This window comes from Urocampus carinirostris, chromosome 15 (assembly GCF_059441175.1).
Source record: "Urocampus carinirostris isolate Australia breed hairy pipefish chromosome 15, RoL_Ucar_1.0, whole genome shotgun sequence".
NCBI lineage: Eukaryota > Metazoa > Chordata > Actinopteri > Syngnathiformes > Syngnathidae > Urocampus > Urocampus carinirostris.
The window spans coordinates 8,050,044-8,061,853 of record NC_142363.1 but is presented as its reverse complement, the minus strand read 5'-3'; the positions used below and the strand labels follow the sequence as shown (position 1 = coordinate 8,061,853).

Sequence of the window (11,810 nt, the reverse complement as noted above, 5' to 3'; positions counted from 1 at the left end):
GAGAGTGCTCAGGAAAAAAACATTAAAACAGCAGCTGCAGGTGTCCTTTTACAAAGACCCAGTGGAGAGCATTCTAACGTACTGCATTACGGTGTGGTATGCTGGGTGCACAGCAGCAGACAGGAAAACGCTCCAGAGGGTCATCAAAACAGCCCAGAAAATTGTCGGTTGCTCTCTGCCCAGTCTGGGGGACATTGCCTGCTCTCACCAGAGCAGACTACATGATTAAGGACTTTTCTCACCACGGCCACCACCTCCTCGACCTGCTGCCTTCCGGCAAGCGCTACAGGTCACACTAAACAAAAACAAACAGACTCAGAGACAGTTTCTACCCCAGAGCCATTACCACCCTAAACACACACCGCACAAAAAACTGAAAAACTCTTGCAAAAACACTACCTCATACGAACGTAAATGGTACTCATGTCTAAGTTTCTTGCACAATGTTGACTGCACTATGTTTACTGCACACATTGCACAATGTTGACTATCTTTTTTTGCACTATGATGACTATTTTTGCACCAATTGCATATTGCACAAACCCTCACGATACCAAACTGTATGTAACATCCTACATGCCGACATTTCTTGTGTAAATTTTGTGTAAATCATAACTATAATCTTATCCTCCTTGTTTTATAACCTTATCTTCTCTGTTCCTTTATCTTCTTGGGTTTTTTACCTCACTGTGAATGTGTGGACCTGGAGTGTCATGCCCAATTTCGTTGTCACAATATGTTAACCCATTTCGTAACAATGACAATAAAGGTATAATCTATTCTATTCTATTCTTCTATTTCCCATCATGCATCATTCCGGAAAAAAATAGTGTAAGATTATTTTGTATTTTGTAAGGGAAAATACAACAGTTTGTACGGGCATGGAGCCCTGGAGGTTGACAGGTATGAACTTCTTTCGCGCCAACTTGTAAAGGCCTCCGCACCCGCATACTCAACATTTCTGGCATACGGTAAATAGTTAAACAAGAATTTGCAGTCTCGTGGTTCTTGTTTCTTGTTTAGCAACCATTTGAGATAAGAGAGCACGGATGAGGCTACAGTTTTAATGAACAATAGAGTTTCTAATAGATAAATAAACGTTTCGACTGCGGGTGTTGGCGGTTGTGGCCAGCAGAGGGCGCTAACATGTGATGCTTGAGCACTGAATCGATATGGAGTATTCTATCACCCAAGAACTGTAGTGACTTCATTCGTGACTTCATTCAAATCACAGAAATCAAACATTGTCAATACGGCAGCAATTCTAATGAAAGGAGCAGACGCTGCACACGAACAGCTAATGATATTTTCCCAACGCAGTGACGCAACGATGGCGTGCATGTACCAAAAGTCAAAAAGGGGGCGTCCTTTGATATTACTACATTTTAAAAAATCATTTGAATTTTTAGAGCTCAATTTTTTTTGTCGAACGGGGGAGAAGACGGAAATATTTGACGGATGACGGCGGTGACCCAATTGAAACTGCATCGCTCTCGTTATGGATCGTTCGCGAACAAACGGCACTAATAGGCGGCTCTTTGTGAAGTGCGCGACGAGAGCCCTTTGAAACGCTCTCTCTCTCTCTCTCTCTCTCTCTCTCTCTCTCTCTCTCTCTCTCTCTCTCTCTCTCTCTCTCTCTCTCTCTCTCTCTCTCTCTCTGTCTCCCTCGTGTATTTCTTTACTTTTCTCTATCTTTATATATCTTTATCTATTCTGGTCTCTATTCATCTCTTTTTCTCTCTCTCTTTATCCCTTCCTTTCTTACCCTTTCACCATATCTTTCCATCTTTATCTTTTGCCTTCTTTTTAGCTCAATCTCTTTCATGATATTCATCCCTTTATTTCTTTCTCTCCCTTTTTATCTGTCTCACTTTGTCCTTTTCTGTCTTTGTCCGTATTTGTCTCATGCTCTCTCTCTCTCTCTCTCTCTCTCTCTCTCTCTCTCTCTCTCTTTCTCTCTCTCTCTCTCTCTCTCTCTCTCTCTCTCTCTCATGACTGGCCAATGGGAGTGGGGTCATCTCTGTGTTCTTTGCTTATAGGAGAAACAATTTGAAACATTAAATTAGGTAAAAGTTCACTGTATATCCAAACACTAAATGCAAACATAATATAGCAGCATAATACATTTTCATAATTAATTCATTTGGTGTGCAATATTTATTTAATATTGCTAATACGTGATTAAAAACTTAAACTAATATGAAGAACCATTTAGGAGCCAAAAGAGTCGGCGGTTCTCAGTGAGCCGAGCTGAAAAAGCCGGTTCTCTTAAAAGAGCAGGAATTTCCATCGCTACCCTTCGTCGTCCACCAACAGACGCGCTCGAAAAAAATGCGCTCCTCGTCTTAAACTGCAAGTGTTGCGTTTAAGAGCATGTGAGGATTCCCTGGGTGGAACCATCACAGAGAGGAAGGAAGGAAATAAGGGGAGGAAACAAGGGGAGGGGGCTGACAGGAAAGAAAAAAGCAGGGGTTTTGGAGATCTACGTGCATGCATCTGAATGTCTGCTCCAGTCGAAGGAATTAGTCTGCAACTGGATTGGAAAAAGTGCACTTGGAAGAAGCAGCGAAGAGGAATCAGGAAAACTTAAGTACTTTTACAAAAAGGAGGAGGAACCGTCCCAGCAGCAGGAATGTTGCCGGTGAGTTTATTTTTTCATTGATGGGACTGATCGATTACTCAAGTTGGACATCAGGGATGTGGAACTCAGTTGGATTCGAGGGCTGGACCCAGACCTTGTGTTCTCATGCGGGCCGGGTCACTAACACAGTGTCAACCAGGGGCTGGTTTAGGTTCAGATTTTGGGAGGGTGCTGAGGTCTCATATATAATATATAACAGTATATATAGTATATTTAATACTTGGATAATACATTTCTTTTAGGCTGGCAACTTTGTCTCTACTGCCCTGTCCTGTGTTTGCAACAAGATATTACAAATATACAAAAAAATACTACAAAACTAAATGTCAAATGTAGTTCTTAAAACAGGAACCTAATATATTATTTTGTCCTCATTCTATAGAAATACTACAAAAATATTACTAGGGTAATACTCATTTCATCTCATCTCATTAGCTGCACCGCTTATCCTCAGTAGGGTCACGGGGGTGCTGGAGCCCATCCCAGCAATCATTGGGCAGTGGGCAGGGGACACCCTGAACTGGTTGCCCAGCCAATCGCAGGGCACACAGGGACAAACAACTCGCTCGCTCATTCACACCTAGGGACAATTTGGACCTTCCAATCCACCTGAAATTGTCTTTGGAATGTGGGAGGAAACCGGAGTGCCTGGAGGAAACCCACACAAGCACGGGGAGAATACAAACTCCGCACAGTAAGTCCGGTAGCTGGATTCGAACCCACACAGGAGGTTCCCAAGACCTTAGAACTGTGCCGCACACGCGCTAACCCCTGCGCCGCCGTGCTGCCCCAGGGTAGTACTATGATATAAAAATACTATTACAAATGTATTACAACAAAAATACTTCAACAATAAAAGAAATATGTATGAAATACTACAAAGATAATAGTATGAAACTACCTCTAAATAATTCTACTGAAATACTACAAAAATAACAGTACAGTAACACTATAATACAAAAATGCTGCGACATAAATCATATAACAGAAATACAACAAAATCTTCAAAAATATTACGACAGAAATACTACAAAATACAACTACAGTAATACTACAAAAATATAACAGATATATAAGAAACATTGTACTAAAAACACTACAAAATTACTACAACACTAAATTTCAAATTTAATGCTTAAAAACAAGGACCTAACATATTATTTTGTCTTCATTCTAATAAGAAAAATAATACAATAGATAAAATCCAAATATGCTACTACAGTAATACTATGATACAAAAATAACAGTACAGTAACACTATAATACAAAAATGCTGCTACCTTAAGCGTATGACAAAAATACTACAAAAGTACCACAAGACTAAGAACTACAAGAATATTACGACAAAAATACTACACAAAAATTATGCTATAGAAATACTAGGGACCTAACATTATTTTGTCTTCATTCTGATAAGAAAATTACTATAGAAATACTACAAAAATACTACGACGGTAATACTAGGATCCAAAAATAGTAATACAGAAATATTACAACAGAAATATTACAAAAATGCAACTACAATAAATAATATTACAAATTACTAAAGAAATACTACAAAGATACTAGCATGAAAATAGCACTAGTATAAAAATAGCACTACAGTAATACTACAATATAAAAACACTGCTACATAAATATTATGACAGGCATACTACAAAAATATTAAGAAATACCACAAAAGTACAACTACAGTAATACTACAAAGGTACTACAGATATATTACAAAACTATACTCTGGAAATTTTACATAAATACTAATGTAGGAATACGACAAAATACCACAAAAAAGTAAAAAAAAGTACAGTAGTACCATAAAAATACGATGAAAACACAGCAAAAATACAATTAGAGTAATACTACAAAATACAGATATATAACAAAGATTCTACTTTGGCAATACCACAAAATACTTAAAAAGATGTAAAATAATAAAACAAACTACAGTAATACTACACAATTATGAACACATAAATACTACAAAAATACAACTACAGTAATGCTACCAATATAAGACAAAAAATCACATAATACCACAAAAATACTGCTGCAGAAACACTGTAGAAATACAACAATGTGGTTCTAGGAATCAAATGGACTGAACCCTTTCAAGGCAGTGAAGTATTTCCATTGTTTTCACATTTTTTTAATCATTTAAAAAAATCATATTTAAGCGTGTCCTATACGTAATTGAGGAAAAGAGAGTTTTGTCAACTCCAAAATTGTATCTTTTTCAGTACTGTGATTTATCATTCAACCTACATTGGTAACCTACCCGCATATAATACTGAGGAATAAACATGTTCATGTTTGGCATTGAATGTTTGAACTGATTTAGTTTCAATGATTTAGTTTAACAGTTGAGCGAATGCAGTTTTACACCTGAACCAATTTACCGCAGTATACAAACTCAACACTTCCCTCTAGCGGCAAGAGAGAGCATTTGGTTTGTATTTGTTCTATAAATCATAACATTTGATTGAAATGTTCTGAAGATAGGTCTCTATCCTTTTTCAAGCTGAGAGCTATTTTGCTATGGGCACCCAATTTGATATGCCTTTCTGAAAAAATAACTTATATTGTACCGCTAACTGCGTTGTTTGTTACTATGTTATTTTTGGGAGTTTAGGTTTCCCTTAACCACTAGAGTCGTAGGGGCACCATTTCCTAACAGGTATAGGTATTGGAAGTATACAGAAGAGAGAAAGAAAAAAAAGAGAGCAAGAACTAAACATGGAAGGAGAGAATAATAAAGAGAGAGAGAGAGAGAGAGAGAAAGAGAAAGAAAGAGTAAAAGGAAGAGATAGAGAAAAGGGAGAACAAGCTAAAAAGATAGAAAGTGAAAGAAAAAAACAGAGTGAAAAAAGAGACAAAAAGTGAAAAACGTGAAAGAAAAGGAAAGAGGGAAAAATAGAGAGAAAAGGGAGCATAAAAGAGAACAAAAGAAAGGGTGAAAGAAAGAGGGAGTAAGAAAAACAGAGAGAGAAAGAAGGACAAATAAAGAGTAAAAGAAAAATAGAGAGAGAGTGAGAGAGAGAGAGAGAGAGAGAGAGCGAAAGAGAGCAAAGAAAAAGAGAAGAAAACTGTAGAAAGAAACCAAGAGAAAGAAAGAAAGAGAGTGAAAGAAAGAGTAAAATAAAAAGTGAAATAAAGAGAATGAAAAAGAGAAATAGAGAAAATGAAGAACAAGAGAGAGAGAAAGAGAGCGAGAGCGAGAGAGATTGAGAGAGAGAAAGAGAGAGAGAAAGAAAGTGAGAGAAAGGGACAGGAAAAGAGAGAACAAGCAGAAGAGAGAACCTGAACAAAATGGGAGAATAAGTAGGAGAAAACGTGTACACCAAAATGTTGAAGCAGTAAATATTCTCATGTTTCTTGGCTTGTGCATTCTTTAGACTTTGCATACAAACACTTTGCCGAGACACTTGATATCCATTTTGTCTCTGGGCTATAAGCCATTCTCCATATCTGGGTACTGTCCAAGGCATTTTTAGTTTATCTCCAAGCGTGGTGCATTGCGGCATTTCTTTTTTTACTAATTAAAAGACCATAATTCAGCACACTTTTACTGTAAATCCTGTGCTTACATTTGCCCCATGAATTGAGTTGGTTTGTGGTTCACGCTCTCTTCCTCTCTTTCTCTCTTTGTCTCTTTCTCGCTATCTTATTTTATTTCTCTCTAACTTTATCTATTTCTTTCCCACTATTTCTGTCTTTCTCTATCTCTTTATCTATCTTCCTCTCTTGCTCTTTCTCCCAATATTTACATCTTTATCTGTCCTTCCCTTTCATTCTCTTCTCTTTAGGGTCTATGTCTGTCTCTTTCATTCTCTCTCACTCTATCTTAGTCTCTTTCTATCCTTCTATGTTTCTCTTTCTCTATTTTCTCTTTCTCTATCTTCATATTTCTCTATCCCTATACAGTATATCTTTTCATCTCTTTCACTCTTTCTTTCTCTCCATCTTGATCTCTCTCTGTCTCTCTTTCTTTTTTATTTCTTAATCTCTATTTTTATCCATCTATCTTTATTTCTCTATTTCTCTCTTTCTTTATCTCCCCTCTCTCTTTCTCTCTCTCTCTCTCTCTCTCTCTCTCTCTCTCTCTCTCTCTCTCTCTCTCTCTCTCTCTCTCTCTCTATTTCTCTCTTTCTTTATCCACCCTCTCTCTTTCCCTCTCTCCCTTTCCCTCTTTTTCACTATTTCTCTCTTTATATTTCTCTCTACCCTCATCACTCTTTCACTTTATTACTCTCTATTTTTATCTCTCGTTTCTCCCTCTCTTTCTCCCTGTTTCCCTCTTTCCTGCTCTTTTTTCATTTATTTTTTTTTCTCTTTCTCTTTCTTCCTCTTCCTCCCAATATTTTATCTTTATCTGTCCTTCTCTTTCATTCTCTTCCCTTTATGTCTGTCTCTTTCATTCTTTCTCGTTCTATCTTAGTCTCTTTCTATCCCTCTATGTTTTTCTTTCTCTATTTCCTCTTTTTCTATCTTCATATTTCTCTATCCCTATCTTTTCATCTCTTTCTTTCTCTCCATCTTGATCTCTCTGTGTCTCTCTCTCTTTCTCTCTCTTAATCTCTATTTTTATCCATCTATCTTTATTTCTCTCTTTATCTCTCCTCTTTTTCTTTATCCATCTCTTTATTCCTCTCTCTCTATCTCTCTCTTTTTCAGTATTTCTCTCTTTATATTTCTCTCTACCCTCATCACTCTCTCACTTTATTTCTCTCCATCTTTATCTCTCCTTTCTCCCTCTCTTTCTCTCTGTTTCCCCCTTTCCTGCTCTTTTTCCTATTTATTGTTCTCTCTCTTTCTCTGTCTCCCCTTTTCTGTGTTTCTCAAAAACGAAAGGAAATATTTCTTCTTTGCTTCAAAATGACTTGTGCAGATTGTTGTAAATTATCAATTAAAATTAGACTTTCCGGGTAGCGGACCTTCCCGCTCACCGGAGAACAGATTGGCTCTTAGCTGCGTGCCTGAACGAAAAGTTGCAGGTGAAAATATATATAAATTAAAATGTGTGTATTTATTTATTTATTTTTTGACATGTTTTTTTCTGACTTTATTATTATTATTATTTATTTTGCTAAAGTAACATTATTAGTAAAATTTGTTTCGTTCAGAAATTTTCAGAGAGCCAGATGCCGTCATCAAAAGAGCCATATATGGCTCGCGAGCCATAGGTTCCCGACCCCTGCTCTAAAGGCTAAAATAATGCAGTGGCATAATATATTTTTAAAAGTACTTCATTTGGTGTGTAATGTTTCATTATTATCGGTAATACATCATTAAAGAACTAAAACAATCTAAAGTACACATTGAGTGTAGTGTGAAAATGTTACTGACTGGTGTTCATTATTGTTACATAGCAACTAAACCCAGTGTTATCTCATATCTTGCATGAACAAGATAGAAACTTTTCAAGTATCGAGTATTTAATTTAAAAGACATTGTGTATTATTTAGCGCATCTTAGTCGTCACAACACACACGACAACTTGAGTTTGTGTTGCTCAGGGTTCGTATGGGTGCTCGAAATCCTTAAAAATGCTTGAATTTTATTGTTGTGTTTTGAAGGTCAGAAAAATGCTTGGACTTTGCATGAAAATGACAGCGACACACCTGCTCTGGTGGCTTGTCGTTATGTCGTTGTCATGTGACGCGTCACCGCCCCCTACTGTTCGCACCCCAGAGTACAGCTCTATTTAAAAAAAAAAACGGCTCTTTAGGCTTGGCTCCCAAACGGCTCCCCAGATTTTGTTTGTTTTATGATTTATTATCAATAATAATAAAACAGTAACAGTAAAGTATTAAGTAATTGGTAATTTCAAATGTTTTGCAGGGGATTCCTGAAAAACACATGAAATATAAATTACACTCTTCATTTTGGAGAGGACGTCATTGGGCGTCGCCCCAAAATATACACAGAGACGAAATATGGCAGAGAGGGAACGACCTTTGTTCAACAACATTCAAGCCACGTTCCAGACGCTAGCATTTATACTGTGTTCAACAAGATCACGTGATGTTTTTCTCAGACTCGACTCGCTTAGTCAGCAACTTGTGATTTCTTGTATCAACATTGTTTTATAACATCCTGCCAGGTGTCCGTTATCAGCTCTGTTGTTACAGTTAATCCACAACGTTCACAGATCAACAAAAATGTTGTAAAAATACTGAATAATTTTAGCTTTTTCCACACTGAACAGATTAAAGTCAAACAACACAAAATCCCTGAAAATGTGAAACAATAAAATAAAACTTTAAAATATTAACTCTTCATTGTTATACATAAATAACTGAATGCAAAGAATTTCAGACACAGATCTTCTGAAAAACATGCAAAAATCTAAATTAAAATAAGTACAACAAAAAGCAAAAGATCAGCAGTTTCTAAGATTTAAAGATTGAATGCACTCTGCTTTGGAGCAATCATTAAAATGAGGCCAAATTTGGCTCATTTTTCTGCTTTTTATACGTACAGTACTTTTTTTTCTCTTTCTATCTTTCGTATTCAACTCAATCATTACCCAACACCTAACAAGCCCTTTCAGTGTTTATAATCAAGTGTGACGTAGCTGTGCTGTGCAAGCATTTTTGAGGCGGAATTCATGTCAGTTTATAGCAGCCCGTTGACACAAAAAGGTAATAGATAGGATAGGAACAGTACAAAACAGCACAAATTATGTGCTAGCAGCAAGGTAGCGACTTTAGTCATCAAATTCAACAACAAATTACATGTTTTTAATCAATGCTGGATTTCATCCTTCATAGGTACTGTAAAAAAAGAAATTTGCCAGGAAAGTACTTAAAAAGTTCTTGAATTAGGCCTTGAAAAAGGTGTACGAAAACCGCCTGCTGCTTTCAGCTTCCCTATTTCAAATGAGAGCCGCTCGGCAGACCATTGTGGAGCTTGACATGGTGAAGAATGTCGTTCTGATGGGGCAGAGGACAGTGTTGCTGGGGGCGGCGTCCTCTCAGGGACTACAAACCCGGGCTTGCCACAGATCAGTTAGGCGAGACTCGTTGGCGACAGGTCTGATGGGGTTCTAGAGCTTCTTGACCCAATTCTCCACTATGAAGGATCTTGGCGTGCAAACATTGGTGAATAATTTACTGTACTGTTCTTAACAATTATGCGTCTGATAAACCTTATTCTAGAGCAGGGGTCAGCAACGTTTTCGGTGCGGCGTGCCACTTTCAAATTTTCTTGTAAATCAGTGTGCCACACCAAGATTAATGACTCGCATAACATTTTTTTTTTATCCAACAGAGCTAAGACTAATTTTACACCAGTTCAAATATACAACATGGATATACATTTTAATCGTATAACTCGGTCTTTTTCAACCCTTTTTGAAGCAAGGTACACTTTTATTTATAAAAAAGTTCCGTGGCACACGTCCCTCAAAAATGTTTGAAAATGAAGCCAAATATTTCACTGTACTACCTCATAAGCATAAGCAGATAACTAGTATATAAAAAGGAGAAAATAATACTTCAAATAAAAAAGAATGATGTGCTTTACGTTTTTATTTTTTACAGTACAATCTTAAACCGCTTTGTTAAACAAATTAAGTTATTAAATGTGCTGTGCTACCTCAAGAGCAGATAATTAGTACATCAAAAGTATATAAAAATTTACTGCTACCTACTGACATGGATGACTATTACAGTTCCTCGTCTGAAGACTGCAAAAATACTGAATACATTTTTGGAAAGATAATATTCCAGCGGCACACTGGTCAAGGTCTCTCGGCGCACTGGTTGAAAAACACTGGTATAACTGACCAATTTATCTTCCACTATTCTTGTTCAATCAATTAACTAAAATATGAATGTGAACAACATGTGGAAAGGCCTGTAGCCATTCTGACTTCAACTTTTTACCACAAGAATTAACCAGAATCAACCATTCTTCATTAACAATGAACTACAATCAAAAAACAAGTGTTATGGACAGCTACCATACATTCATCAATTATATCTTGTTGCTGAAAATATCAAAACTTGAAATAACAGCAGCAATGCAGAAGGCACGCGCGCACACGCGCTTCTTTAAAATATTCGCCATCAGTCAATGGTTTTCCGTGCTGTGCTATTCAGTGAGCGATTTGTTCGATAGCTTCAGTGGTGGTGTTTTTAGCAGCGACAAATGTTTTTAGGGTCTGTGTTTGTTTGCTACCTGGACACAACGCGTTTTAATGTCTCCGCATTGAATTCATGTTCATGTTTCGTCTCGTAATGACGTTTAACACTTGATGCGCAAGGTACAACGCTCTCCAGGCATAATGCACAAAACAGCACGGTCATTTTTCTGCACAAAGCCTCATTCGTCTGTCCATGCTGGCTGAAAAGAACGAGATATTTTCGCTCGAGGAGCCGTCATGATTCGTACATTGATCGCGCGCGTGTGTTTCGTTGGCTGGGTTAAGACACGGAGCTCTCCTTTGCAAGGACACACAGAGGGGCGCTAATGTAAATGGTAAATGGTCAATGGTCTGCATTTATACAGCGCTTTTCAAGTAAAGCTTCTAAATAACACGGTGCTCAACTGAAAATGTCTAAATTTCAGGTAAATGCGCTGGCACGTATGTCATAGGTTGCCGACCCCTGTTCTAGAGTGTTTGAGATACGTCATCTCACTTGCTTTGTTACTCACGCAAAACTGAGCTTTTTTCATCCGTAAGTTTTCTAAACTGTTGTGAAGTCTTCGTGTCATCTCTTAGCACGGTTGGGTAGGGTTACTTTAACTGGATTACTTTCAATTACTTTTGGATTACTCCAATACCAAATATGCTAATATGCTGATAAAATTACTAAATTTTGTTCAGGCTTGGGGAGTAATGGAATACATGGAACGGCAAAAATGATGTTTGCAAGCTGTTTGGATTTATTTTCATTTTGTTTCTGTCGCATTTTATGTTAGTTTTGCCGGAGATCAAAGAGATCAAAGCCAGGAGAGAAAGCTTACCATGTGTTGTGAGTCATTATTTCATTCATATTTAGTTTCTTTTGTCTTTTATTAGCATATTTGCTATTGGAGTAATCCAAAAGTAATTGAAAGTAATACTACCCAACCCTGTCTCTCAGTATCAAGAACCCTCTTGGTGTGGTTCAGAAGCACAGTGCAGGAACAGGTTTGCGTAGCAACCGAGGTCCTTTGCTCAGAC

The 11,810-nt window shown here is 37.3% G+C and overlaps 1 protein-coding gene across 4 annotated transcripts in view; it reads left to right on the top strand.

The window, feature by feature from the left end:
- Positions 1-2,465: 2,465 nt before the first annotated feature.
- Positions 2,466-11,810, top strand: part of LOC148351449 (apoptosis-stimulating of p53 protein 1-like) — a 99,037-nt gene continuing 89,692 nt past the window's right edge. For all 4 annotated transcript variants that reach the window (XM_088355141.1, XM_088355142.1, XM_088355140.1 and 1 more), the window contains exon 1: positions 2,466-2,641. In XM_088355141.1, coding sequence (XP_088211267.1) covers positions 2,633-2,641 — 9 coding nt within the window. In that variant the 5' untranslated portion in view covers positions 2,466-2,632. The remainder of the gene's footprint in view (positions 2,642-11,810) is intronic.